Genomic DNA, 27,969 nt, shown 5'->3' on the forward strand with positions numbered 1-27,969 from the left:
CTCTGAATATTTAGTTCTCTAACTGTTGATTTTCTCCTACATGAACACCTACTCCGTTCTCCAGGTCATCCATCATTTTTGTTCATTTATATTATGCAATTTTCAAAGTAAATCTATTTTGCTCTCCATTTCTCCCTCTCAGTGTTTTTCTTTCCATCTCTCCCTCTCAGTGTTTCATAATAGCATGTTCTCTATATGCCTCGGGGTGTATCTTAACCCGATGAAAAAGAGATCCACTCCCATTTCCAACCAAACCCTTAACGGCTTTCACACCTTAACCTAGGTCTTCACCTTTATCATATAACCACATAAACCCATCTTTTCCATATTTGATCATAGATTCATTAACCCACCCACTTCAACCATTTCTCGATTTCAGGAACAAGTGTTACACGCTATTAGCAAAAAAGTAATTATATCTCAGTAATTATTCACTCAGGTGAGGCCTAGAAACCAAAACATTGTATAAATGGTTTCTGCAGGTGCCCGAAGGGCAGACACAGCTTGAAGCATGTAAAGGTTGACCAAAGTTTGTCAATATTATTACTGTTGCCAGTTCTTTTGTTGCATAACTATGGAGCTAATTTTGCATGTCAGGCAACTAACAAACAAAGTAAGTGTTCCATAGAGACGCATTCAGCTCTGGATAACAGCTATGGGCTTGTTTCACGATGAGGAATAAATACATATTTCATGAGATATTTCATCATTCCCATCTGAAGTTAGAAGCTAATCAAAGCTGTGAATAATTTTCTTTGTTGCACAGATGAGATCTCCTGAGCCCATGAGGATATGCATTAGCAACTTGACAGCTTAAACGCTAAATTAACTCTAAACAGCACTTCATAATGTGTTGTTATTAAATTAACCTTCTTCTCATTTTTCATCATGAATGCTTCGTTGGGATATCCTGCAAGCAGTTACCTCAAAGTTGCCCTCGCTAAATGACTCTGAGGGCCATTGAAATGGACACTTTGGCTGAATGCTGCAATAACAATGGAGCACTTTTACATATAACATTAACAGGACATTAGAGAATTTGTGTTGTACTGGATGCAGGGTTTCCAGGCTGAATAGTGAAGTCGTTTACACCTTGATCGCTTTGTAAAGCTGCAGTCCGTCATTCAAATGCGGCCTTTGTTCAGCCACCGTTCAGAACGCTGGACAACTGCCCATTCACATTCATACACACTCTCACAAGTGGACAGTATGGCCCAACAAATGCTAAACAGTCCCACACAGATCTATCCACACTTTATAGACAGCATCGGCTACTGTGTAGGAGGAAAGTGAGAGAACAAAAAAGACAGTGTGTACAAGAGCAAAGAAAAGAGAGACTAAGGCTGAGAGGAATTTCAGCTTCTGTCATAGACTGTGATTGAGCTCAGTGCTCCATGCCAAGCCCGGCTGTAAAGGGAAGCCTGCTGTGGGTAGATCTGTTCCTGAACATTTGCTCCGAGCTCTACCTCCTACGCTGATGGAGCTCATAAGCATACTTGATTCTGCAATGCTCAGACTGAATAGTCAAAAACGTCATCCATAATGTCCCTGTTCACCTGGCGAAGGTGACAAAGCAGACGGAAAAGCACCCTCACTCATATATACACACTCAGCCTTGACTAATCGTCTCAAACTGAAGCCTTCAACAACATGGAACATGCATGAGCCTGCCCAGCCCTGCCTAGCCCAGCCCAAAATAGTCCGCAGGTAGACGCACTTTCCACTCGGCTCACCTTTCTACCCTCAAGTCAAAAAGACCTGGACATAAGTGAGGATAATTGCTCTCCGCTGGGACCTTAGGATGAGTAGCCAGGCCTGGATTAGAGGGTCCCCCCTGTGGAGGTGGGATGAGGGGGGAAAGCCCCGATGACTGTAGTGCTGATGTCATAATACCGTTATCAGGTGAAAAAGGGGATTTTAGGGATTACAGTTTTTTGGATTGATACCCAGGTAAAACCTGCTTTGTTTGTCATTCTACACAATGCACAATTTCCAAATATAATATTTCATAACTGAAAAAGACTGCCCACGCCGCGGTAAATTACTCATCTTGCTGTCATACTGATTAATGGGATATATCCGTAAACTGGATTTCAGAAATGTTGCCGTTTCAGGCTTGTATTTAGGAAAACCTAAAAAAAGACATATAAATTAAAAATGATTAATAATAATAAAAATGTGTAAAGTGACCAATCATAAAACAATGAACAAAATAAGAAATTGAAAATAAGAAACAAATATATAATATATAAACACACAAATATTTTGCTATTGTTGCTATAATCAGTGCTATTATAGTATTATTTATATAGGCTACTATAGTTTTTATTGAGATTTAGTTTTTTTTTTTTTTATGTATTTTTAGTTTTTACTTTAATAGAAGTTTCTTTTTTAGTCATTTTGTGCTTTGTCATTTTAATTTTTTTGTATTACTATTTAGTGTTTTTATTGTAGTTTTAGTTTTTTTTTGTTCAGCTTTAGTTTATTTATTACCTTTTTGTAATTCAGAGCTTCCACTGATTTCAGAATACATACATATATATATATGCTGTATATAAAGTTTAGAGTGTCAGACAACTACATTTTAATATTTAAAAATGCAGATTTATTTCAGGGTTATTATTGTTAACTGAAAGTAAAACTATTGGAAACATTTATGTTCACTGAAATAAAATATATATAAACATTAGAAATGTTGCCTTTGCAAGTAACTGAAATTAGTTGAAGCTCTACATTACTAACTGGTAATAAATAAACTAAGCTGAACAAAAAACTAAAACTGGAATAAAACCACTAAATAGTAATACAAAAATACAATTAAAGCAAAACCTTGAAATATAAAAGAAAATCTAAATATCAATGAAAACTATAGTATATAAATAATACTAAAATAGCACTGATTTATTTGTCATCTGTTTACTTCAATTGACAGCCTGTGCGTAGAGGCGTGTCGGTAAAAAAAGCTTCCATGTTTCATTGGCTGCTGGCGCTTGAAAGGCGTGGCTTATAAAGCTGATTGATAAAGGGAACTGAGCGCACATTTCTCCAGGCTTTACCGCGACTGTTTCTGCTAGAGACTCGTACAAACCAGTTATTCAAGCAAACCGAATCATTACGCGTTTCAGCGATTCTTGCACTGCAGTAGTGCACATTTATATTTGCATCTTCAACGTGCAAAACAATCTTTTGCACTCGTATATATTGCTTTGAAGAGCATTATATCCCGGACTCAATGGATTTTCTGTGGCTGGTGTGTCTTGCGGTGAGCGTCAGCGCCTGGTACGCGTCTGCGGAGCGACACAGTGTTTACTGGAACAGCTCGAACGCAAAGTAAGATTTTACTAGGCTACATACTCCTTTGTTTGTATATTTATCGAACTTTTCCACCTTTATATAAATCATTTTGTCCTTTATATGATGTAACTCTTGTTAGTATTCTTCTGTGATGTCTGAAATATCTGCATAGTACACTAACACAAGCTACCCAACTAAAAGCCTGTATGTAAACTAGCCATAAAGTACGCAGTATATTGTTAAATGAATAACGTATTATATGCTCTGCATTAACAGTATAAATAGTTTTATCTTAATATTTTATCTTCTGTATGCAATGTTTTGATGCAGTTTCTCGTTATTTGCTCCACTGTTTTCATACTGTGTGGAAAGTAGCATGTTTAGATGAAGAAAATGCATAACATTTAACTTTTTAACTTCTCAAATTATTACCCTGGCTTGCAAGTTATGTTAGTTCAAGTTGTTTACGCTTTCAGTTTAGTTATCACTTCATTGCTTTGATTATATCTGCCTCCAGTCTAACCTTTAACATGTGTTAGTGAGTGACATGATAATTATTGTATAAGAGACCACAGCCGGGCAGAGAAGTACATGGAAAGAAACCAGACAGATGGACAGACAGATCAGCCTAAATATATACACACACATGTTAGTTTTACTATAGGCCTATTTGTGCGGGCATCTTATTGACAGACATGATATTTACCATACTGTATCCTTCACTCAAACCTGTAGATGTACAGCAAAACATTTTTTTGTAGTAAATATAGCCAAGATTTTAAAGATACATACAGAAATCAATAAATAAACAGACATGAGCACACTGGACTAATATATCTAGTAGTAGCTTGCGCTTTTTATGGGAGGTATCTTGTTACTCTTAGTATGATATCAGGTTGTTACTGTTACGGTTTACAAATCGGGGGTTGTATAAACCCTAAAGCACTTTGATGCGTGTTTCATCAAATGATTGCGATTGCAATCTCACCTTGTAGCGAGGAAGGACAGGTCATCATGCACTTTAGAGGGATCAATACGAATGACAACAATCAGAGCGATTTTATTACGCTTTTAGCAGGAAACTCAAGAACAAGAAAATGGGCTTTTGTGGATATCAGAAGCTTGTTGATTGTAAAACAGAACTTTTGACTACGTGCTTGGCATCTTTTCCCGCCTTCTCATTGTTGTTGACAGGATTTTTCACGTACACACTGATAAACCTGTTGTCATAAAAGTTAACTGGTAATAAATGAACTGAGTCCGTGCTCTCAGTCATGACCCCATTGGAAGTTTTCGTGATGTCACAGGTGATTCACACCGTCTGTTGTGATTCAGTCTGCTTTCAGTGAGTAATTTATCAATGTCGTAGTTGCGCAACATGAGTGTACCAGCCTTAACCAGACACGGTCTCAGAAGAGCCTTGCTCGGTATCAGCCAGCAGAGAGAGAGAAGCAGCAGCTGTGCCTGAAGACAGACTGAAGGAGGGATAGCTTCAAGAAATCATGTAATAGAGACCATACTCTCTTTTTAGGACCTGCTGTGAAAAGAATGAGGCGGAAGAGAAAGTGATGGAGTAATAGGAGCTGCTTGGATTTGGGTATAAAAAAGAAGGACTGGTAATTTTGAGTTAGAGACTTCGATGGAGATGGAGGGGATTATGTGGCAGCAGTCTGGTGCGTGGACCAGTCCCTAATCCCGACATGGTCCACATCCATGGAAAGGGTTGCATAACCACAACAAGAAAATTTGTAATGACAAAACGCTAAGCCCTCAGAAAATCTCTACATTAAAAATCTGTGCGGATCTCTTCTTTTAAAGCTCTCGTTCTCGCACACATACACAGTGACCGTGACGATGTTGCTTTTTTAGCACTGAAAAGGTTAGAAACAAATGCCCACACATCAAAACTAGAACTGTAAATATAATCCCTACTTGAGCTGGTCATAATCTGGAAGGTGTGGTGGGATCTGTGTTTTCACTGCGACTTTTTCCAAGTTAAACCTTTCTCTCATTAATCTTGCATTCTAAGAAAAAAGAAACAATTTGGATTAATCAGATTTTCAGGTTTCTCCTTTTGCTTTTCTTCCCTTTGAACGACCTCCATCAAAGCCAGTGATTGTTCAATCAGCCCGTGAAACTCAATCAGTTAGTATGTAAGTGGATTAGTGAGGCTCGGCTAATCAATGCCAGATAGGTGTTAAATATTAATTGCCGTGATCATCCGATTCAACCTGTGGCGTAAAGGCGTTTGCATGTAAATAAACACAAACACACGCTAGACTGTTTTTGTAGCCGAGTGGGTGCGAGTGAACGGTAATGATTTAATCTCCTGCACGTGGCCTTTGGCGAGCTGATGTTCTGGTTTGATGGGTATGTGCGTGAGTCTGCGTCCCGAGGAGACTGGATTTTCAGGTCTGGGTTGACATATGGACGTTGTTTTTGACGGTCTGTTTTTGTGCTCCTCGCATGCCTACGCTTGCACACTAAGCGCGCTGAAGGGGGAAGTACACAGTCTCGTCATGTTAGCTTCATCAAATCATTACACTTGACCTGAATCGTGTTTATTTTCACATACATGTTGTCATATGCATGTGCGTTCCCTCGTCAAAGTTTTGCTGGCTCGCATGCGGGGGGAATGTGCGATTCGGGTATATTTAGTAGACTGGGATTCCTTCCAGCAAACATGTTGCTATACTTGACCTTTCAGCTGTCCACTCATTGTCCACCCCATTTCCTCTTTGTCCATCCCTTCCTCGCCACATTCACTGCGTGTGATCTTTTTTACATGTATCTGAGCATTTAGTGCTGTATTGTCTTGAGGAAGAGGGGAGCAGACAGATCAGCGTACATATCCAGACAGATTCCACAGACAGGCTGTAAATCTATCTTCTTTACCCCCCCTTGTTCTCTGTCTCTGGCTCATAGACACGCAGACACGGCCGGCTACGTAGGCAGGTCTGTAATCTGTGAAACGGACGGTTCAGCCTCAGATTATATGTAGATGTGTGTAATCTGGCTGGATGACCCATTCACACAGAAATCACTGTATATATTTATAGAATCCAGTGTAATCCGGTGCTGTATAATCCCGCTTTACACAGAAATGGATGTGTATGGAAAATATAATCCATAATTCCACAAAGCATTATAGAATGTTCTACCATCTAGGGGGCTGATTGATTATGAAACCATAGCTCTTTCCGGATCATTTCCGTTGTTTTTCTGCAGATTAGAGCTCCATTTTTAGGGTCTCAACTGGTTAAGTAATGATGATTAATAATCAGTTCCAGTTCAAATTTTTTATGACTTTTATGTTTTTCACTCATTTTAACCCTTAACGCCCTTTATTCTAAGCTCTTCCTCACTTCTCCTTATCTCCAGCCCAGACTTCCTTACTATGTCTCTATATATGTCCTTATACCCTCCCTGCTCCATCTTTCCATGCACTTTTCTTCCCCACACAGCCCCCTTTGTCTATCTTGTTCAGTCCCTGATTACTGTTTTGATTCCCACTGCCCTGTTGAGTTGGAGTTTTCCTGTTTTTCTGTCTGTAGTGTGCTAGATTGTGTAATTGTTATCGTAGTAAAGTGTGCGACCTGTGTGAGCTCACAAATGTAAACAAAAGAACCAGAAACTTGTTTCCTGGTGTTACTTATTTACCTCAAGTCAAGCATCTGTCTTCAGTGTCTTTAGCAGCTCACTGTCGCCACCTACAGAATGCTTACAGTACTTGATGATCATTTTCATTTCTCTCAGTGACTGTTGTTTTCAGTTTATTATTTCACAGGTACTTTTTGTGATAAAGGTGCTGACTTTGAATAAAGCTCACAGTATGCTACCAAACAACAAGCTAGCGTATCAGCAGGCAATTAGCATCCATTTAAAAGTGAAAGAGAAATGGAGGAGGGGGAAATCGGGCATTTGTAAGGAACGGACTGAGAAAGATAGGACAGGGGGATGGGTGATGGGTTAGAGGTCAGAAAGAAAGAAAGAACTGTTTCTCCAAAAAATTAGCCTGAATGAAGAGGCCCAGGTTTATAATGTGATTTTAAACAGAATAGAGACAGAAAGAGGGTGGAGAAGATAGAGGAAAGGGGGTGGAAGATGTATATAAGATATATACAGATCGGGGTGGAGCAAAAGGACAGTGATGGATGGGGTGAAATTTTGGTTGTCTGCTCTAAATTCACACAAAGTCTCACAGAAATGGACTCATATCTGTATAATCGCACATCCCCCCACTTCTGCACGATACTGAAGAAAAATGTGAAATGGTTTACAGTAATTTTAAAAATCAGTAGAAAATGGAAAAGGAACTGGTAATTTTCTGTAAGGATAGTTTACCGACATTTCCTTTAACCCTAAACCACAACACAAAGCAATTCAAAATAGCTTTGTGTTGTGTGTAATTCAAAATACAGCTAAAACATCTAAAATTCCTTCATATTAACAAAAAAAATGGACCAGACTATTCTTAGTGTATGTGAGACAATCATTTATTCTCTGCTATCTGTGTTGACCTAAAACTTTAATTTTTCATAACTCTTAAAATATTAAACCATTGTGATATGCATATTGTGATTTGTACATTTGTGATATTTCAGTAATTACAATATATTGTGCAGCCCTACCCCCGCTCCCTCACAAACATGTATCTGTACCCCCCACCACCACCCACCCCCACTTTAACCCCTGCAAATGGGCCATATTGGATGGGTCTGGTGCTGGTGAATAGCAGCGGTGTGATCCGTGTGCTCAGTGTGATAATCCCTGGTTTGGAAGAGCGGATTAGCTGGCTGGCATTCCGACTCGTTCCGCTACGGCTGGGGTAATTACCGGCATGTAATCGTCGAGAAGGACAATACGAGAACGTACTGCTCGGAAAGAAAGTGAGAGAGCGGTGAGGTTAAAAAGACTTAGTGGTGACTTAGCACCTGTCAGATTTTAAGGGGACGAAGGCGTAAGACCGAGACGTCTCTGTACATTATACTTGTAGTGGAGAAAGAAAGCCAGACAGACACAAATAGTGTGAAAGCTTCATGTATGTGCTTGAACAGACAGGTTTTATTACTTGATAGTGTGAGAACAAGCCACTAAAATAGGATCATAATACTTGTCATGACAAGCAGCAGGTCTTAAAGGTTTTCAGTAACCGAACCCTGAACTCTGTGTGTGTGTGTGTGTGTGTGTGTGTGTGTGTGTGTGTGTGTGTGTGTGTGTGTGTGTGTGTGTGTGTGTGTGTGTGTGTGTGTGTGTGTGTATGTGTGTGTGTGTGTGTGTGTGTGTGTGTGTGTGTGTGTGTGTGTGTGTGTGTGTGTGTGTGTGTGTGTGTCTCAACTGCTGACAGTGAGTATAGTGCAGTTGGCAGTGAGTACATCTGTTCTGAAGCACACAGCGCTGACCGTCTCTCTCTCTGTGTGTGTGTGTGTGTGTGTGTGTGTGTGTGCCCTGCTGACTCGGTAAGGGTGTGTCTGAAAAATCTGACCCTGAACTTTGACATTACTGACCCGCCTGACAGTTTCAAACATTCAGCCAAAAGTGAAAGAGGGGGAGAGCAGACAAACAGGGGGGACAAACATGCGTCTGAGAGCAAAGCTAAACTTTAGTTTTACATATAAAGTAGTTTTTTTTATGTATTTGAAAGTCTATTATGCTCACCAAGGCTGCATTTATTACAGTAAACAGCAATGTTGTGAATTATTACAATTTAAAATAACTGTTTTCTTGTGTAATGTAATTTATTCCTGTAATGGCAGAGCTGAATTTTCAGCAGCCATTATTCTAGTCTTCATTCAGTTTTGATTAATTTAATGCATACTTGGTGAATACATTTTTATTTATTTATTTCAAAAATAAAAAAGACTTTGACACTTGCATAAAATGAAGACTCCAGTCATTTAGTAGCCTAATAATTGCAGTTTTATTCTACACGGAGCGCGTCGGCTCATGTGACCGACCTAATTAGTCTGCGTAAACAAATTACTGAGTGCAACTTTAAACCCAAACTCTTTAAGCCCACACACAAACATTTAAACACAGGCTCCTCTGTGTCTTGTGATAAACAGATGAGTGATGTGGCCCCCAGGGGCCGCAGGTACAAACACTGCCCTAAATTGTGTGCCGTTTACATGGATCCGTGCCTCTCTTAAAACAGCGTCACTCTCACGCACGGCCCAATACAGAGCAAAGTGTCACACGGGAAACGGCGGGCACAGCGGTGTTTGAAGTGACCGCTCACTAGGTGGAAAAGCACAACAGAGCTGCTCTGTGATTGTTTGGGATATCAGCAGCTGGCCTTGGATCAGCTCAGAGAGATTAGATGTGCATGGGAATCATAGTGTGAGGGCCCACCAGACCCTTTCAGTGTGAAATTAATCTAGAGATGCACAGATAAGTCAATTATTATCTGATAAATGGCCAGTTAATATTATATACTATTTTGTCAAAATAAATAAAAAATTATTTTAGATGCTATGAGAGTATTTGGACATTACAACATTTATAATGTACAGAATGAAAAATAAATTTTATTATTATTATATTTAAAGAATATATATTGCATCACAACATAATGTGCTGTATACAGAATTTCTGTGAATTTACTAACTATTACATTACCGTTATTATAATTGTCATAATAATATTTAATGATATAATAGACCTAGGCCTGGTTTCACAGAAAGGGCTAACCAGGATTAGGCTTTAGTTCAATTAGGACATTTAAGTATCTTTTATAAATGTGCCTTAGAAAAAATAACATTACTGGTGTGCATCTTGAGACAAAACAGTGGCACTGACATATTTTAAGATATGTCACTGCAAGTTACTTTCAGTTAAAACGGCTCAAGCATACATTTTAGTCTGGAACTAGGCTTAAGCCTTGTCTGTGAAACCGGGGGATATTGTTTAGTATTAAAATGATTACCCCATACTTAAATATAATGATGTTCCATGACATTCATCGGCAATATTTATGTATATTAGCCAATATGATAATATTAGCCATTAACCGAAATGGTACCAATATATTGTGCATCCCAAGGTAAACACCTTGGTGACCAAAAAAAGACTAGACCGGTGCCTTAGGATGATGTTTGGGGGATGAGTTAATGACACCCAATTTGTGGTGCTTAATCTTTCCACCAGGTTTCAAACAGCAGTTCAAAGGGACTTCAAAGGAAGTGAGACAGGGCAATCAACCAAACAGTCTAGTTCTCAAGAAAAACGGAGCAAAATTGAAACCGCCAAACCGTTCACACTGATTTATGTTTTAGAATCACTTTGCCCAGCTGCATATTTAGCATCTCATCCACCCTTACTCGGTCTCATCAGCTTTGGTTTGTTGATTGGCATATTGAATACACATAAAACACACCGCTTTCCCACACAGAGAAAAGTCAGCTGGCTTAGCAAGGCGTACACCCTGTCTTTTGAACACGCTGCTGATTAGAAGCCGTGCGAGACTGACTCTAATCTCTGCATTAAGCGGCGCTAATGAACGCAGTGATGTGTACGTTTACCCCCGTCTGAATAGACCGCGAGGCTGTTTAGACAGGTCGGCTAACGCTTACCGCAGAGGCACAGTGGGAAAGGGAGAGATGAAGGGGGTTGGAGTGGACAACGGGGGGCCCGTCAGGAGCCCGTGTGTCTGTCCGTCATATAACCACGGCTCCCGACGGCAACAACAACAAATACATGTGCCAACAGGGAGAAAGTAATGGAGCAAAGGGCATGCTGGGGGGGGAAAGAGGCTGCCTTGTGTTTTGTTGGCGGTTCACATGAGGGACGTGTGAGAAAATGTTATGGTAATGTGATTGGGTTTGAAGATTTTGGGTATATGGAAATGTGATGTCGAATAAGTAACAACAGTCACAAAGCTAATCAGCCAATCAGATACTTTATGTGGTTTGAACAGTGGTGTCTTATGGCTACTGTGGGGGTGAGTGTATTAAGAAAATAGTCAGATATGTGTTATTCGGAAATGTTAGACAAATTCACAATAATAAATCAATGACAACATGAAAGCGAAGACACAGAAAGAACAACATACAGAAAGGCCTGTGGATTTGTCATTTGTACATCTGGTAACAGCAGCAGGGAAGCTTAGATCAGACGAAAATGAGAAAAGCAAATGAGACGACAATAAAAGGAGAGACAGACAGAGAGGAGGCTGTAAAAACACGTAGAGCTGATTCAAAGAGCCAGTCTGTCTAAGCGGCTCCATCTCTGTTACCAAGAGAACAAGGAAGAGGTCGTGATGCATCACAAAAAGTCAAAGGTTTTCAAGATTTTCACCAAAAAAAGAAAGCGGGGAAAAAAAAGAAAACAAATACTTTACAAAATGTATTTTAGAGCTGTCAAAGTTACGATGTTAACATAAAATGTTGAAAATATGTAATTAAAAAAAAAATAAATGAAAATAATCAACAATGTTATTGCTTTAATAAATCTGACTTGAATTGAAAATGTTTCTCTTCAAGTTAAAAAAAGATATATTTTCCTGATATTATGCAAGTAATTTGCTTTTAATCATCTTTTTTTGATGTCATTATTTAATTTTTATAGCATTTTGTCTTTATTATAATGTCATTTTTTTTTCATGCAGTCTAAAAGAGGCTTTGTACATAAAAGTAAACAACACCCTTTATTTTGTAAAATATATTGGAAAAGGGGTCCCCGTAAGAGGTTCCTCTCAATCATATTTGGGTGTCAAAACGATAGCTGAAAAAAGGAGATTCAAGTTCATTCTAAAATGTAGAATAAAATAAGTGGACATAAAACTTGATAGAAGATCAAGTTCAAGTCCGAGAAATGGATTAGACCATTTCCCTATACACTCCTTTCACCCAATGTGACACCAAAACACAGAGCAGAAAGAAAAGAAAAAGAAAAGAGGGATTTTACAGGGTGTTTCACCCAAATAAAAGCAGCAGGTGAAGGGTGAACACCAGTCACTCATGCACGTGCATCAGGGTGTAGCTCTCGCTTTTGGTTTGGACTGATTACACTTGCCTGAGGAAGTTTCGTGTCACTGTTTCTGTTATTTGTGAACATTAACTTTCTTTTCTGAGCCTTTTTAGGTGTGTCTGTGTTTAGTATATCAGTTTTATAAGTTTTTTTTTTTTTTTTTTCCTCTCTCTTCTTCCAGTTTCCTATGGGATGATTACACCGTGGATGTCCGCATTAATGACTACCTAGACATCATCTGCCCTCACTACGCACGTGGCGAGATCCCATCCCAGGAGGCCGAGCGGTACGTGCTCTATATGGTGGAGCTGGAGGACTATGAGAACTGCAAGCCGCAGTCCTTCGACCAGCTTCGCTGGGAGTGTTCCAGACCCTTCGCTCCTCACGCTCCAGAGAAGTTCTCTGAGAAGTTCCAGCGCTTCACTCCCTTCACTCTGGGCAAGGAGTTCCGCCAGGGAGAGAGTTACTACTATATTTGTAAGTATCCATGTCTGTATTTGTAAGTGTATGCAAAAAATCAGCACACATATTTGCGCCATTTTAGAACCTCAATTAAGTGATGGTGTAAATCACTTTAAACCAAAAACTTGATCTGTTCATTTATTCAAAATCTGTTTTGCAAAACTGCTTCACAGCTTATTAACATTTGAAAAACCTTTGTCTGCCAAATCAAAGTGCATGTGGTGCAGTGTTGCCAAGTCCGCAGTTTTCCCGCGGAATTGGGCTACTTTAACTGTGTTGCCACGGGTCGTTTTTCATGTCCGTGGGTTGAAGCGACCCCAGTAATGTGATATTTAGCCCCTGGAATGCTAATTTTACAGGAGAACTTTGCTAAAAAATGCGGATTTTACACCACACGTCGCGATTTTTTTTTATTGGGGAACCTCCCTGAAACGCAGATGGGCTAGTTTTGAGTAGCAATTTGGGTGGGTTTTGTTGTGAAAACATAATCAAGTCAAGTCAAGTCAAGTCAAATTTATTTATATAGCGCTTTTACAATTGGTAATTGTTTCAAAGCAGCTTTACATATTAGAAGCACAGAAAAAAGGGAAGTGGTTAAAAATAAGCTGTACAAACAAGCGTGGTAATATGTAACATATACAAGATGGTGCTACATTAAGCCAATGTCGGCTGACTCCCAGGGGTGGAAAAAACCCCCTAGGAGAAAAACCCAGCGTGCTAACACTGGGAAAAAAGTCCTAGGAGGGAAAAAACCCCTTGGAAGATATATATAATATATGTAAATGGATATGGAGATCAAAATCTGAATTATACATTTTTATTATAGAGATTAAAAATAGATTATATATAAATATATGTAAGCGGATACGGGGATTAAAAATCTGAATTATAGATGCAGCCAGAACTGGATCTGTAGGCCCATTGTCTCCTGGGCTACGTTGTAGTCAGGTCCAGACACAGGTTCTCCATCTGATCTGGATACGGCCTGGATCCAGCACCCGGCAAACCTCAGGATAAGCAGAGAGACAGATATTAGCGTAGATGCCATTCTTATTCTGATGTACAGGTATATCTAGTGTTATAGGAAATGTTCTCGGTTCCGGCCGACCTAATTATTGCAGCGTAACAATCCTTTAACGGATTTGAAAAATGTTAATGTATTGATAATGTGTTATGTGTATGCAAGAGCAAAGAGATGTGTTTTTAGTCTAGATTTAAACTGACAGAGTGTGTCTGCTTCCCGAACAATGCTAGGAAGATTGTTCCAGAGTTTAGGTGCTAAATAGGAAAAGGATCTGCCGCCTTCAGTTGATTTTGATATTCTGGGTATTATCAACTGGCCTGAATTCTGAGATCGCAATAAACGTGAAGGACTATAATGCATTAAGAGCTCACTTAGGTACTGGGGAGCTAAACCATTTAGAGCTTTATAAGTAAGTAGCAAGATTTTAAAATCTATACGATGTTTAATAGGGAGCCAATGTAATGTTGACAGAACTGGACTAATATGGTCATACTTTCTGGTTCTAGTAAGAACTCTAGCTGCCGCATTTTGGACCAACTGTAGTCTGTTTAAAAGCCGAGCAGAACAACCACCCAGTAGAGCGTTACAGTAATCTAGTCTTGAGGTCATGAATGCATGAACCAACTGTTCCGCATTTGTCATTGAGAGCATATGTCGTAATTTAGATATATTTTTTAGATGGAAGAAGGCGGTTTTACAGATACTAGAAACATGACTTTCAAATGAAAGATTGGTATCGAAGAGCACACCCAGGTTCCTAACTGAGGACGAAGGTTTAATGGAGCACCCGTCAAGCGTTAGGGAGTATTCAAGGTTTTTTCGTGAGGAAGTTTTTGGTCCAAAGATTAGGATATCAGTTTTTTCTGAATTTAATAATAAGAAATTTCTTGTCATCCAGTTTTTAATGTCAGCTATGCATTCTGTTAGTTTTGTGAATTTGTAGGTTTCGTCAGGGCGCGAGGAAATATAGAGCTGAGTATCATCAGCGTAGCAGTGAAAACTAACACCATGCTTCCTAATTATCTCTCCTAAGGGCAGCATGTACAGAGTGAAAAGCAACGGTCCTAGTACTGAGCCTTGTGGTACTCCATATTGAACTTGTGAGCGATACGACATCTCTTCATTAACTACTACATAATGTGCAGAAACAAACCAAAAGAGAGAGAAAAAAAAAACATAAACCGAAAAACCCCTTTAGACCTTCGTCATGATGTCATGTGGTGTGACTCCCCCAAAAACTAAATATTTTTGCAGTAATAATTCAGGATATTTGTGAGGGGGAAAAAAAAAAAAAAAAAAAAAAAAAAAAAATTACCTTTTAAAAATATATTTAAATTATTACACTTTAATTATTTTAATGTTTGAACAAAAGTATATGTACACTCTCATTTATTTAAAGTAAGAAAAATATTTAAAGAAAAATAAGTTACCATTACTTTTTACACCACATGACATGTTAGTCTTTAAATTTTGAATGAATTTATAATAAATGAATGAATTTCAAAACCTTAGGAAACCAACGTAAATACAAAATGCCCTTATTATCATTTATTAGCACATTAAATGTATTATTATTTAATTATAGTACTTCAGATTCCAATTCTAAATGTTCTTTCTGTTTTCTACAGCCAAACCTCTTCACCATCATGGGCAGGAGTGTTTGAGACTGAAGGTGGATGTAGTTGGACCTCATGGTAAGTCATATCAGTGCTTCACATTACCAACTAGACATTTCTGCAATCTTTACTGAATTATAAGGACAACCGAAGCCTTACTAACAGCCCGACTATATCATTTAATTCTAGGTTCCAAGAACAAGAACAAGAAAAAGACAGTTGAGAAGGAAGATGAGATGGAAGTAAAGGCTGTAGGAGGAGTACATAACCCATCAAACAGGCTTCCAGCAGGTGAGAACTTCTCATCCGTCACTCTTCTCTTTGCTTCTGGCAGTGTGTCCATTTGCTTTAGAAAAGATGTGGAATTTTTAGACTTTCCAAGCCAAGGTGTTAGAGTGACTTTACGCAAGTTACACGGTCACGAAATGTACTCATCTTTCTCTTCTACTTTCAGATGACCCTATTGCCATGATCCCAGTTGTGCAGAGGAGCGTGGGCAGTTCAGGCGTTCGTGTGGCACCCGTCTCAAGTTTCGTCACGTTGATCTCTATACTCATCTTTCTGCTCCTCCACTGAGCCTGATATAAGAAGACTTTATGGACGCTGGTCCGTTAGGACACAACAGACTTTAAAGCCGGTGCTGGTTACCGGCTGTGAAAATAAATTTTTTACGAAGAATTTTTATACAAACTGAAGTTTTGGTGCTGGTGTGCAAGTTGCTGAGTGACGTGTTTGTATTTGTGTTCGTGAGAGTGACGTGACCAGAGAAAGGTGTTTTTGAAGAACCTTCTCTTTTTGAAGAGTATTTACCATTCTATAATTCTGTTCCCCCATCAGCTCTTTTTATTTTACTTTTGTAGACCATATGTGCTCCTGAAAATTCATCACCAGTGTGACTCAGAACAAACCTTAAAGTGTGGAGAGCTGTAACCATCAGCTGTATAACTGGAATTGTGATCACAAGGAAGAACAATAGGCTAGATATTGTGTTTGATAGAGACCTTTGCTCTACTGTACGGATTTGAGCCAGAGATCACAGGATTTATCTTAAAACTGACCCTGATGTTGCACCTTAAAAAGAATTGATGTTTGTGCATATAACAGTGTTTGTAAATCTAGAACAGTTATCGAACAGTTTCCTGTGTTTTGGATCTCGTGTTGCTGTAGTTTCAGTTGGTTTCTGTGATGTAATGTGAACACACCCTACAGAATGTACTGGCATTATGTTATAGATGAGATCAGATTTGTTTTCATTCATAACACAACATTTGGTTTCGAACAGGAATGATCAGTTGTGCTGTTTGTGTGAGAGAGAGAGAGAGAAGCTGGCCTTCTGACAGAGAGTACGACAGGCACAATTCAAATGGTTTAATAAATTCTTTCAAATAAGTTAAAAGAACAATTTCTTTTGTAAAAAGTTTTGTACTGTATTGGTTTATAAACTTGTACATAGTTATGTAAAAAATGTACATATTGAGAGTTATATAAAATAAAGACATTTGTTAATTATGAAAATGTGTGAAATGTGTTTTTTAATAAATATTGTTTATTTGATTCAAAGAAAACAAAAGTGTTTTGGAGCAGCACAGACTTTCTGTGGAATTTGTTGAGGCCTCAGAGTAAAGTTTAACACTGTCAAAACACCATCGTCAAACTTTCTTCCTGTCCTCATTCATACCCTTTTCATCTCTTTTTCCTGGCCAGGACTTCACAGCTTTTAACCAAACATTCAGGTGGGGTTGAGATGAATGAAAGAAGAGAGAGGTTGCAGGGGGGAGAGTAAAGTGGCACTTGGGTGCCAGGACGTAACATGCGCATTTTCCTTGGAGCACTCTGCTTTTTCTTTGACGTTTGAGAACATTCAACACAAGATACATCTTCTGTATTTAACTAAACATGTCAATGAAACATGCATGACTTTTTTTTTTCCATTTTCTAAAAATGTTCACTCACTATGTAGCCTAGGTGTTTCTCAGCATTGGCTATTTTTTTTCAACCCTGTATTTTTAGAAAACTTTCATGTATATATAATTTCGAGAGGAGAATTTTGTCTTTGGAATAAAACAATGGTCTCCTTTTCTTCTTATATATATATATATATGCACTATAAAAATAAATATTTAGGCCTAATTAATTTTATTAATGATATGTCTCATTTCATCTCAAGCATGCTCTTTGCTGACAAAACATTGTCATAAGGGGTCAAATTATGATATAAATTTTTACATTATTGAAAAATTATATTAAATTGGTTTATTTATTGTTTAAATCACATTGTATGGGTTATCATTTTGAATATGCATCAATTTTATAGTTTCTGTAATAATTTCTATAACCAATTGTCATGAATCACAGATTAAAGGGTCAGTTCACCCAAAAATTAAAATTCTATCATTTATTACTTACCCTCACCTTTAAGCGACGAGAATTGGAGCCCCACAAACAAAAACAAAATAACGACTTATTTAGTGATGGCCGATTTCAAAACACTGCTTCATGAAGCATCGAAGCACAATGAATCAGTGTGTCGAATCATGATTCAGATCGCGTGTCAAACTGCCAACGGCTGAAATCACGTGACTTTGGCGCTCCGAACAGAAGATTCGACACACTGATTCATAATGCTCCGATGCTTCCTGAAGCATTGTTTTGAAATCGGCCATCACTAAATAATTCGTTATTTAGTTTTTTTGGCGCTCGAAAAATATTCTCGTCGCTTTGTAATATTAATATTAAACCACTGTACTCACATGAACCGATTTAAATATGTTTTTAGTACCTTTATGGATCCATTGCTCCCTATGGAGGCCTCACGGAGCTATCGGATTTCAACTAAAATATCTTAATTTGTGTTCTGAAGATTAACAAAGGTCTTACGGGAGTGAAACGGCATGAGGGTAAGTAATAAATGACAGAATTTTCATTTTGGGGTGAACTAACCCTTTAAGATCACTTAAATGCAAAAATAGATTATGAAAGAATGTTTTCAAATTAGCCCATAGGACAGAATGAAACCACTGAAATTTATTTTAATAAAGATCAACATGCATGCATTCAGTGTAGTTAAAACACTTTTCGTGATGCAAATTATTTATTTAAAAAAAAAAAAAAAACAGTGTTCAAATTAATTTATTTCGTCTTATCAACATTCCAGAAAGCGGCTATGCTTTGGACAGAGCTTTTCACCTCAAGCGTGTACTTTTAAAAACTACAGCTTTTTAAATCTCACTTTATTAAAAACAAAATACGTGGCAACCATCTCCGTTTAAATCATCTGCTCTTATTTCACTACACAACCGGACTACAAAATGACGCTAGGGAGCGTCATTCGGTGAATAACCAATCAGAGTGAAGGAAGCGATTCACACTGATTACAAACACGGAAACAGCAAGTGGACGTCAGCGTTGCATGAGTGCTGGATTCATAGTTTTTGTAAATATAATTTATTAGCTTGATTGCACAGGTAGGCTATCTGTACAGAAGCACATCTCATTTTTCGCTTTTTCAGTCTATGGATTTTCTGCAGCTGCTATCATGTGCGTGCATCATATTCACCGTCGGGATGTTCACGACGGGATTGTAAGTTACTTATGTTTCTACTTTTTAATATTTATGTCAAATCATATCAGTTGAATATCATATCATTTGTACACGCACACGGTTTTAATAGTGTTCTTATCTGGTGACATTTCGCTCCTTATTTGAATTTTCTGTAAATTAAAAATGCTTTGAATAAACGAAGTTCGCTATTAAACGTTTTATTTATTAACTGTAGTGGCTGCAAATATAAGGTTGTTGCGCATAGAGACTGCCCCCTCAAAAGTTTCTGCCAACATACTATAATTATTGATACTACTACAGCAAACGTATGGTAACTTGTTATTAGCCAATAATATCAGCAAGAGCTCACAATATTAAGATTTTACAGTATTAACAATAACTGTAGTAGCTATAGTATTTTGCCTGAAACTATAGTACATTTTAACATCCTTATTCTGTATATGCAGGTTGAGCATATAAACATTTGGAGGCTGTGCAAATTAATTTCACTATATTTATATGAATTTTGGCATTTGCATAACCTACTGTTACTATGTTCCAAGATAATATTTCTCACTTTACATCTCTGTTTTTGCAGGACAGACTTAAAGAAAATGAAGGCCACACAGTGTGCAGATAATGTTCAGTTTCTGCCCTTCCTTACCACATGCTTAAAGTATGTATTTGCTATTTGACACCTGCCGTATTCATTTGTTATTGTATACGTGTATGCAACTTCGTGTATGATATGGTCATCATGCATTTAAAGTCCATTCAGTCTGAATGATCAGTTTGTATATCTGTGTGTGTTTTTAGTAATCTAGGTTGGCTTTACTATGGATTACTAAAGGGAGATGGTACGGTGATTTCTGTAAACATCATTGGGGCCTCTTTACAGACCTTATACATCATCACCTACTGTCATTATACCAAAGAGAAGGTTTGTCATGTAGTTATTGATTATACAGTGGGGTGAAGAATTTGATTGTTTAGCATGTTTCTAATTTAATAGAATATTTTAATTACAAATCATAATTTAATATTTTTTATTTACAAATGATATCGTCATCTAACAATTTGAGTGCAAAGTTTTATTTAACAGTTAAAGGATTAGTTCACTTTTAAATGAAAATCACCCCAAGCTGTACTCACCCTCAAGCCATCCTAGGTGAATATGACTTTCTTCTTTCCGATGAACACAATCAGAGAAATATTAATAAATATACTGACGCATCTGAGCTTTATAATGGCAGTGAATGAGGATCAATGAGTATGAACTGAAGAAAGTGCTTTCATCCATATCCATCTATCATAAACGTGTGCTCCACACGGCTCCGGAGGGTTAATAAAGGCCCTCTGAAGCGAAACGATGCGTTTGTGTAAAAAAAAATATCCATATTTAACAAGTTATGAAGTAAAATATCTAGCTTCCTCAAGACTGCCTTCCATATTCAAGTTACGAAGAAAGTGTAAACTGGCGTCACGTCAGTTAAACTTTTTCCGTAAGTTGAATAGGGAAGGCGTAGGATGTAGCGTAAGCTTTTTGAACTGTGAGAGGCATTGCGCTTCCTTCCTAAGTTGAATATGGAAGGCGGTATGGCGGATATTTTACTTCATAACTTGGTAAATATGGATGGATGTGGGTGGAGACAATTTATTCAGTTCATACTCGTTGATCCTGTTCACTGTCATAATAAAGCTCGGATGCATCAGGATATTTATTAATATTTCTCTGATTATGTTAATCAGAAAGAAGGAAGTCACACCTAGGATGGCTTGAGGGTGAGTAACGCTTGTGTTAATTTTCATTTGAAAGTGAACTAATCCTTTAATTCATAGTTTTAATTACAACTTATGTTATTAGAATACCAATCTGTGTGAAAAGTTTAAAAATGTTTTTTTTTTTATAAAAATAAAAATTAATTACAATTTACATTATAAGCATAACAATTTGCATAAGCATAACAAAATCTTTATAGTTTATTTTCAGGTTTAAAGTTGAAGTTGGATCCCACATTTTTTTTAATGTGGACGTTTGTAACCCACTGTATATACAACAAATATTATTAATATTTTTAAAAGGTATGGTGACCTGTGTGTTTCAGAGGCGAGTCTACTCACAGACGCTGGTGATGGGGATTGTGTTGTGTGTGGGATGGGTGTATTTTACTATGGTGATTCCTGCTGGAGAAACTCAACTCTCTCAGCTGGGCCTCGCCTGCAGTGTGTTCACCATCAGCATGTACCTCTCTCCGCTCGCTGATCTTGTGAGTACACACACTCACACACACATACCTATACATGTAACCAGCATTAATCATGTTTAAAACACAGTCAGCAAGTAACTGCATGTATTTAAAGGTAGGGAAAGCAATGTTTTTTCATATACACTTTTGGTTAAACCTGTTGAAACTCTCTTCACATCCTGATAGCAAATAGCAATAAATAATAGAAGAAAAAATTGACATATATCTAATGTAAAAGCCTCTCAACATATCTATTGCATACCTCCACGCACCATGAGGCTATGCAGAGCTGTAGACAGACAGTCACCGAGCGCTGCAAACAAACAGCAGCTGCCTTTTACAGTTCCTTCTGAACCAAAACAATGAGCTTATGCTGCATTCACGCCCTTACTACCGTAATTAAAGGTCCCGTTCTTCGTGATCCCATGTTTCAAACTTTAGTTAGTGTGTAATGTTGTTGTTAGAGTATAAATAAAATCTGTAAAATTTTAAAGCTCAAAGTTCAATGCCAAGCGAGATATTTTATTGAACAGAAGTCGCCTACATCGAACGGCCAGTTTGGACTACATCCCTCTACTTCCTTCTTTAATGACGTCACTAAAACAGTTTTTTGACTAACCTCCGCCCACAGGAATACACAAGAGTTGCGTTTGTAGAGTGTGTTTGTCGCCATGTCGTCGAAACGCTGTTATTTTCATCCCGCAGTCCAATCACCGGGTCTGATTCCGGCTTAAATTGATAGGGTAAAATTAAAGACATGTTTACAATAACACTGAGCGCGTGCATCTCCACGTTATGTTAAGAGGCGTGACCTTTCCGGGCAAGGTTCGCTAAGCTGCTGTCGAATCACAACACAGGAACCGCTGGCACAATCAGAACTCGTTACGTATTTCTGAAGGAGGGACTTCTGTTTACGTTCATTATTATTGTAATGTTGACTTGAGGTAATTTAATTTAACGCCGTCCCTTGTCTCATGGCGCTTTGCAAACTGCTGTGTGCGTTCATGTGTTTTGAATATTAAAGGTTAAACATTATTGCATACATTAATGTTAACTGTGACACCCTTACATATTGCATAAAGCATAGATCAGCTCTAAAATAATCGTACATTGTTCTTATCTTGTCGTTTCCTCAGTAAGATGGTGTGAAGTCTTGTAGTGACATTCCAGCATTCCATCTTTTGTTTATCACTCCATCCATTCTTCTTTTCTGTGCCCTCTCACAGTCTCCATCTTCCTGTTTTGGATCTTTCCCTCTTCCATATTTATCAGTCCAGCTCTGTCTATCTGTCCTGTGCCCTGTGGTGTATTTCCTGTCATTCTCGTACCTCCTTTTGTTGCTTCCTGTTTTTCCCTCCATCACTGTCTGCAAGTGTCAATAGCGGCTTGTTATAGGAGAGACTATGCGTGAGTGTAAATAACATGTTCTGGTTGGAGCTGTAACGCAGTGGCGAGCACATGTGCTCTAGATTTACTGATCCTCTTTGGTGTTTGAGTCCTGTCTGCGTCAAGTTTCATTCCCCCTGAAGGGTGTTGTTGGGCACGACGCGAAGCGGATACAGAAGTAGCCTTGAGTACCTTATTGGTTTTTATAAAATGGTTACCACACAATACAAATATTAAAGCCAAAAATATGTATCAATGCAACTTTCATCAAGTAAACTTTCACTAAAAGCCTTCCTTCCGCAGGAAAAAATAGTCCCTGACCATGAACGGCAACAGAAGTTACATTATTATGCCATTAGATGGCGGCAAAGACTGTCTTTATGAGTGTGTCAGTCAGTAGCGAAGACTTTTACATTGAAAAGACTGAAATGTTGTGAACACGGAACAAGATGCAACTGACAAATGCTTTGACTAGCGTTGTCAGTCACGGGAAAACCCTTTAACTGTTAAAAGGACAAGATAATACATCGGACATTTAGACAGATTTTTTTATTATGAACATAAGACTGACCTGAAGAAAAATGCTAAATCTGAATGCAGGTAATAAACTCGCTCACTCGATCTCTTTCTCACAGTACTCTTTTACATAATACAGTAAGCTTCAATGAGCAATATCAAACATACAGAACATACAGTTGATATTGCTAAGAGTGGTTGCTATGGGTGTTGTGTAGTGATACACAGAACCGTTGGGTGAAGCGATCATAGTTATCGTGAATAAAACACAGCTATTGACCAGTCAGAATCAAGGGCAGGAACTAATCGTTTAATAATGTTTCCTGTGTATTTTCTGTCGATTAAAAAAAAAAAAAAAAAAAAAAGCAAAAAAAAAAAGCAAAAGAATCTTTCTCCTCCCAGAAAAAAAAACAAAAAACATTTGTGTGCTTCATTTCCAATAGTTGGATATCGTACGAACGAAGTCTGTGGAGCGCTTGTCTTTTTCCCTGACTGTTGCTACATTCTTCACATCCACATCATGGACGCTGTATGGCCTTCAGCTCCAAGACTATTATATCATGGTAAGACAATGAAGAGACTGTTCTGAGACAGTGTTTTGAGGTAAAGGAGAAAGCATCATGTATTTTTTTTGTTTGTTTTTCAGGTACCCAACACCCCTGGCATCTTTACTAGCCTTATCCGCTTCTTCCTTTTCTGGCAATTCGGAGCTATCCTTTCAGACAAGCCCTCCTATAAACTCATCCAAATCTGAGAGGGGATTTACATTAAGATTTACAATCTAATTAAGTGCCTTTTCCACTTTCCTTTACCCAAGCCAGAAGAGCTTCTTGGTCTTTTTGACATCAGACTGTCATCATACCTTATAAACTCAAACATCTAGTGAAACTGCCACTGTAGGAGGGGGTGAACTATCCCTCAAATATATATATATATATGAGTAAAAAAATATATATAATATAAAACTTTATTTCTGCTCACAAATGTTTTTTCCATGCAATTTCAAAGAATTGGGACTGGAGCTTTTACTGTTTAAAAAAGACACAAAAGCAGCATCTAAAGAACTGTAGTAGTCATCATATTCACATATGTTACAGGTTTTCTGAAGCCATAAGTTAAGATTTATGTGACACATTTTTAAGCCATTATTACCTGAAAATCTTGTTCTTAGCTTTTTTTGGGGGGGGACCTGTTTCATGAACGGACTGTTCTTTTGAATGATCTTTTAATGAATCTAATGATTCGTTTGAATGAGTCATTCTCAAATATGACTAATCTGGTTCAAAGATTATCAGACAATCTTATGCGTTTTAGATCTATTTTAGGATACTTTTATGGCTTGAAAGGTTCCTGTACCCATTCTTTGTAAATGGATGGAAAATAATTACTTTGTGCTTCCTGGAAGAGTCCTCAGAATTTCCTGAAAGAAAAGAGTCATACAGGTTTGTAATGACCTGAGGATGAGTAAATAATGACAGTACAATAATTTCTGGTGAATTCTCTGAGTAACTAATAATTTTCACTTTTTCTCTTGGTTGATCCTTATAGGGATAAGGATGCTCTAAGTTTGTTTGGCAGGTATTTCTTGGTTCATAAGTGTTGTAATCTGTAACGTAAACATGACACACCCTGAACCAAGAGCTCAAACTTGTTTCCTGTTACAGCCCTTTCTTTTGAAATCATGTGTTCATATTTAGCAGGTGTGTTTTGTTTTTTTGTTTTTTTTATCTTGGGTACATACTCTTCAGAGTGTCCTTTAGGAAAGTGCCACATTCTGTTACTTAAAGGGGTAGTTCACCCAAAAATGAAAATTCTGTCATTTATTACTCACACTCATGCCGTTCCACACCCGTAAGACCTTCATTAATCTTCGGAACACAAATTAAGATATTTTAGTTCAAATCCTAGGCTCCGTGTGGCCTTCATAGGGAGAAATGTCACTTCCTCTGTCAAGATCCATAAAGGTAACTTACTAAAAACACATCTAAATCAGTTCATGTGAGTACAGTCGTTCAATATTAATATTATAAACCGACGAGAATATTTTTGGTGCGCCAAAAAAAAACAAAATAACGACTTATTTAGTGATGGCCGATTTCAAAACACTGCTTCAGGAAGCATCAAAGCGTTATGAATCAGTGTATCGAATCATGAATCGGATCGCGGTTCAAACCCGCCAAACGGCTGAAATCACGTGACTTTGCCGCTCCGAACTGCAGATTCGATACACAGATTCACTGTGTTCCGAATTATTCCTGAGCCATCGGATTTGAGCTAAAATATCTTAATGTGTGTTCCGAAGATTTATGAAGGTCTTACGGGTGTGAAACGGCATGAGGGTGAGTAATAAATGACAGAATTTTCATTTCTGGGTGAACTAACCCTTTAAGTAATGAATGTAGTGTTTACAGAATCGTTCATGAATCATAGACTTCTTTTTTTATAATATCGTTCTTAATTGTGTCCAAATGGCAGTTTGGCAGCTATTTAATCAGCATCCAACTTAAGTAACAAACCCCAAACAACAAACTTTGTGTATAAAAACCTTCCTTTGTGTGGAAAAGAACAACAGAAACAGAGAAAATTAGTTTGAGTGAATGACGTTGGATTAAGAATATCTGTCGCAGACAAAAAAGGGAATCTTGCACAGCTCTTTTCATGGTTCTTGTTTTGTATTGGAACAAAAAGGTATTTTTTTCTTGTCATTGTTACTGTCAGAACAACATACTTCACAATAAGCCCATAAAAACAATTAAGTAAACAATTTTACACATTCCTCACCTTCAGAGAATACCAAAGTCTCACAAAATCTGAAGGCTTGATTTATGTGAGTTGAGGTGACCGGCACGACGGGGGAAGAATAATCAACAAATTCACTGAATTACATATTCATAACTAAGATGGTGAGATTAAATCTTAAGCAGTCATTGGCTGTTAATTTTGTTTTGCATATGCTAAACAGGTTTGATTAGTGACCGAAACTCGAATTGGGTCCTACTGTACATCACTACATTATGGTACTTTATTCACTGAAGTCTTTTTAAGTCTCCAGGACTTAAAGACTTTGTGAATAAAAATGGTTTTTATGATGATTTAAAGCATATCAACTTGTTTTATTGTATTGTTTATGGTTTCTGTGTTGTATGATTATGTTCTGTGTTTTACATTAAGCTTAAATGTCTTTACGTTTCTTTGTACTATTTTATATCCTATGCAACAGTGTATATTATATCAGAGGGGATTTAGAGGGATGTTCTTTCTGAAGTGTTCTGGAAAAAAAAAAAGGCTCAAATAAATTTTTATATAACATAACCTTCAATGTCTGGCTGAGACTGAGGGAAGAAGTTATGAGAGCTTAGCAGGGGAATGTGAGAGGATTTTGTTCTGGTCTTAAAGAGGATCAGTGCTGATTGTGAGCAATGAAAACTAAAATACGCTCAAAAGCCGAAGCGTAACACGTACTGACAGACGTTTTAATTTCTGTGGGAAATAACAGCACATTTATCTCCCGCTATAAGGTGTTTGGTTTTGTAGAGCTCTCGTCAAATGTTTGTGAGTGAGTGTGTTTGCTTGTTTGTAGTTTGTCTTGGTTAACATGAGCGAGTGGGAACCATGTGTTTGCTGATTCTCAGTGCCTATGGAGTTTTTACATGTTTTTCCTGTCTGCCTCTCAGAGAAAGACATGAAAGGAAAAGGATTGTGGGGGGTGATTGTTTATCAGGAGAGTGTTTTTGAAAGAATAAGAAAATTAGTGATTGACAACCTCTTTTGTGAGCGAAACAATGATCACTAAGGCACTCTCGTGCATGTAGACAAAAGCACTTTTTAGTCTTCAGTCATTGTATGTAAATGTTAACATGTAGGAAATCAGTGGTTATCAAACCAAAATGTTAACAGATACATCTTTCGATTTTAATCATGTACTAAATGCTTAAATTAACATTAACTAATATTAATAAGTGCTTTAGAAATATTTTCTATCGTTAGTTCATGTTACTAATGCAGATAACTGTAAAACCGAACAGTGAAAATAATTAAATTTAAGTTTATATTAAATAATAATGAAAGTTCATTATACGGGTCACAGGTCCATGAGTTTCTTTGTTCTGTTGAACACAAAAGATATTTTGGAGAATGTGGGTATTTAAAGGGTTAGTTCACCCAAAAATTACATTTCTGTCATTAAGTATTCACCCTCATGTCGTTCCACACCCATAAGACCTTTGTTAATCTTCGGAACACAAATTAAGATATTTTTGATGAAATCCGAAGGTATCTGATCCACACATGGCAGCAACGTCATTGTACCTTTTGAGGTCCATAAAGGTAACATTGTTAAAATAGTCAACAAGACTACAGTGGTTCAACCTTAATGTTATGAAGTGACGAGAATACTTTTTGTGCACAAAAACAAAACAAAAATAACGACTTTATTCAACAATTTGAACCGTTGTCATACGTAGTGAATTCAGTGCAGACTTCCTTGTGTATATCCAAATGCCAACTCAGTGTTGGCCGAAGCTGAACACATGAGCAGCATGCTGACACAGTATCCGGCCAATAAGGAGCTGGCATTTGGATGTAAACAAGTTGTTATCTTTTTGTTTTTGCACTCAAAAAGTATTCTCGTCGCTTCATAAAATTAAGGTTGAACCACTGTAGTCACGTTGACTATTTTAACCATGTTTTTAACTACCTTTCTGGACCTCAAAAGATGCAGTGATGTTGCTGCCATGTGTTAGATACCTTTGGATTTCATCAAAAATGTCTTAATTTGTGTTCTGAAGATGAACAAAGGTCTTACGGCTGTGAGGGTGAATACTTAATGACAAAAATTGCATTTTTGGGTGAACTAACCCTTTAAACAGTTGCTGGTCCCCATTGACTTCCATTGTATGAAAAAAAAAAACACTATGG

General features: G+C 37.7%; 2 protein-coding genes across 2 annotated transcripts; both read left to right on the forward strand.

The window, feature by feature from the left end:
- The first annotated feature begins 3,021 nt into the window (after nt 1–3,021).
- Nucleotides 3,022–16,123, forward strand: efna1b (ephrin-A1b). The gene is made up of 5 exons (XM_048153315.1): nt 3,022–3,330; nt 12,443–12,738; nt 15,376–15,441; nt 15,553–15,654; nt 15,818–16,123. The coding sequence occupies exons 1-5, from the start codon at nt 3,233–3,235 to the stop codon at nt 15,937–15,939; spliced, it is 684 nt and encodes a 227-aa protein (XP_048009272.1). The 5' UTR covers nt 3,022–3,232; the 3' UTR covers nt 15,940–16,123.
- A 2,595-nt stretch (nt 16,124–18,718) lies between these two features.
- On the forward strand, nt 18,719–26,364 carry slc50a1 (solute carrier family 50 member 1). The gene is made up of 6 exons (XM_048153417.1): nt 18,719–18,943; nt 19,503–19,580; nt 19,721–19,844; nt 21,010–21,171; nt 23,496–23,615; nt 23,699–26,364. The coding sequence occupies exons 1-6, from the start codon at nt 18,876–18,878 to the stop codon at nt 23,804–23,806; spliced, it is 660 nt and encodes a 219-aa protein (XP_048009374.1). The 5' UTR covers nt 18,719–18,875; the 3' UTR covers nt 23,807–26,364.
- Nucleotides 26,365–27,969: the final 1,605 nt, after the last annotated feature.

The sequence above is a fragment of the Megalobrama amblycephala genome, linkage group LG13 (assembly GCF_018812025.1).
Source record: "Megalobrama amblycephala isolate DHTTF-2021 linkage group LG13, ASM1881202v1, whole genome shotgun sequence".
NCBI lineage: Eukaryota > Metazoa > Chordata > Actinopteri > Cypriniformes > Xenocyprididae > Megalobrama > Megalobrama amblycephala.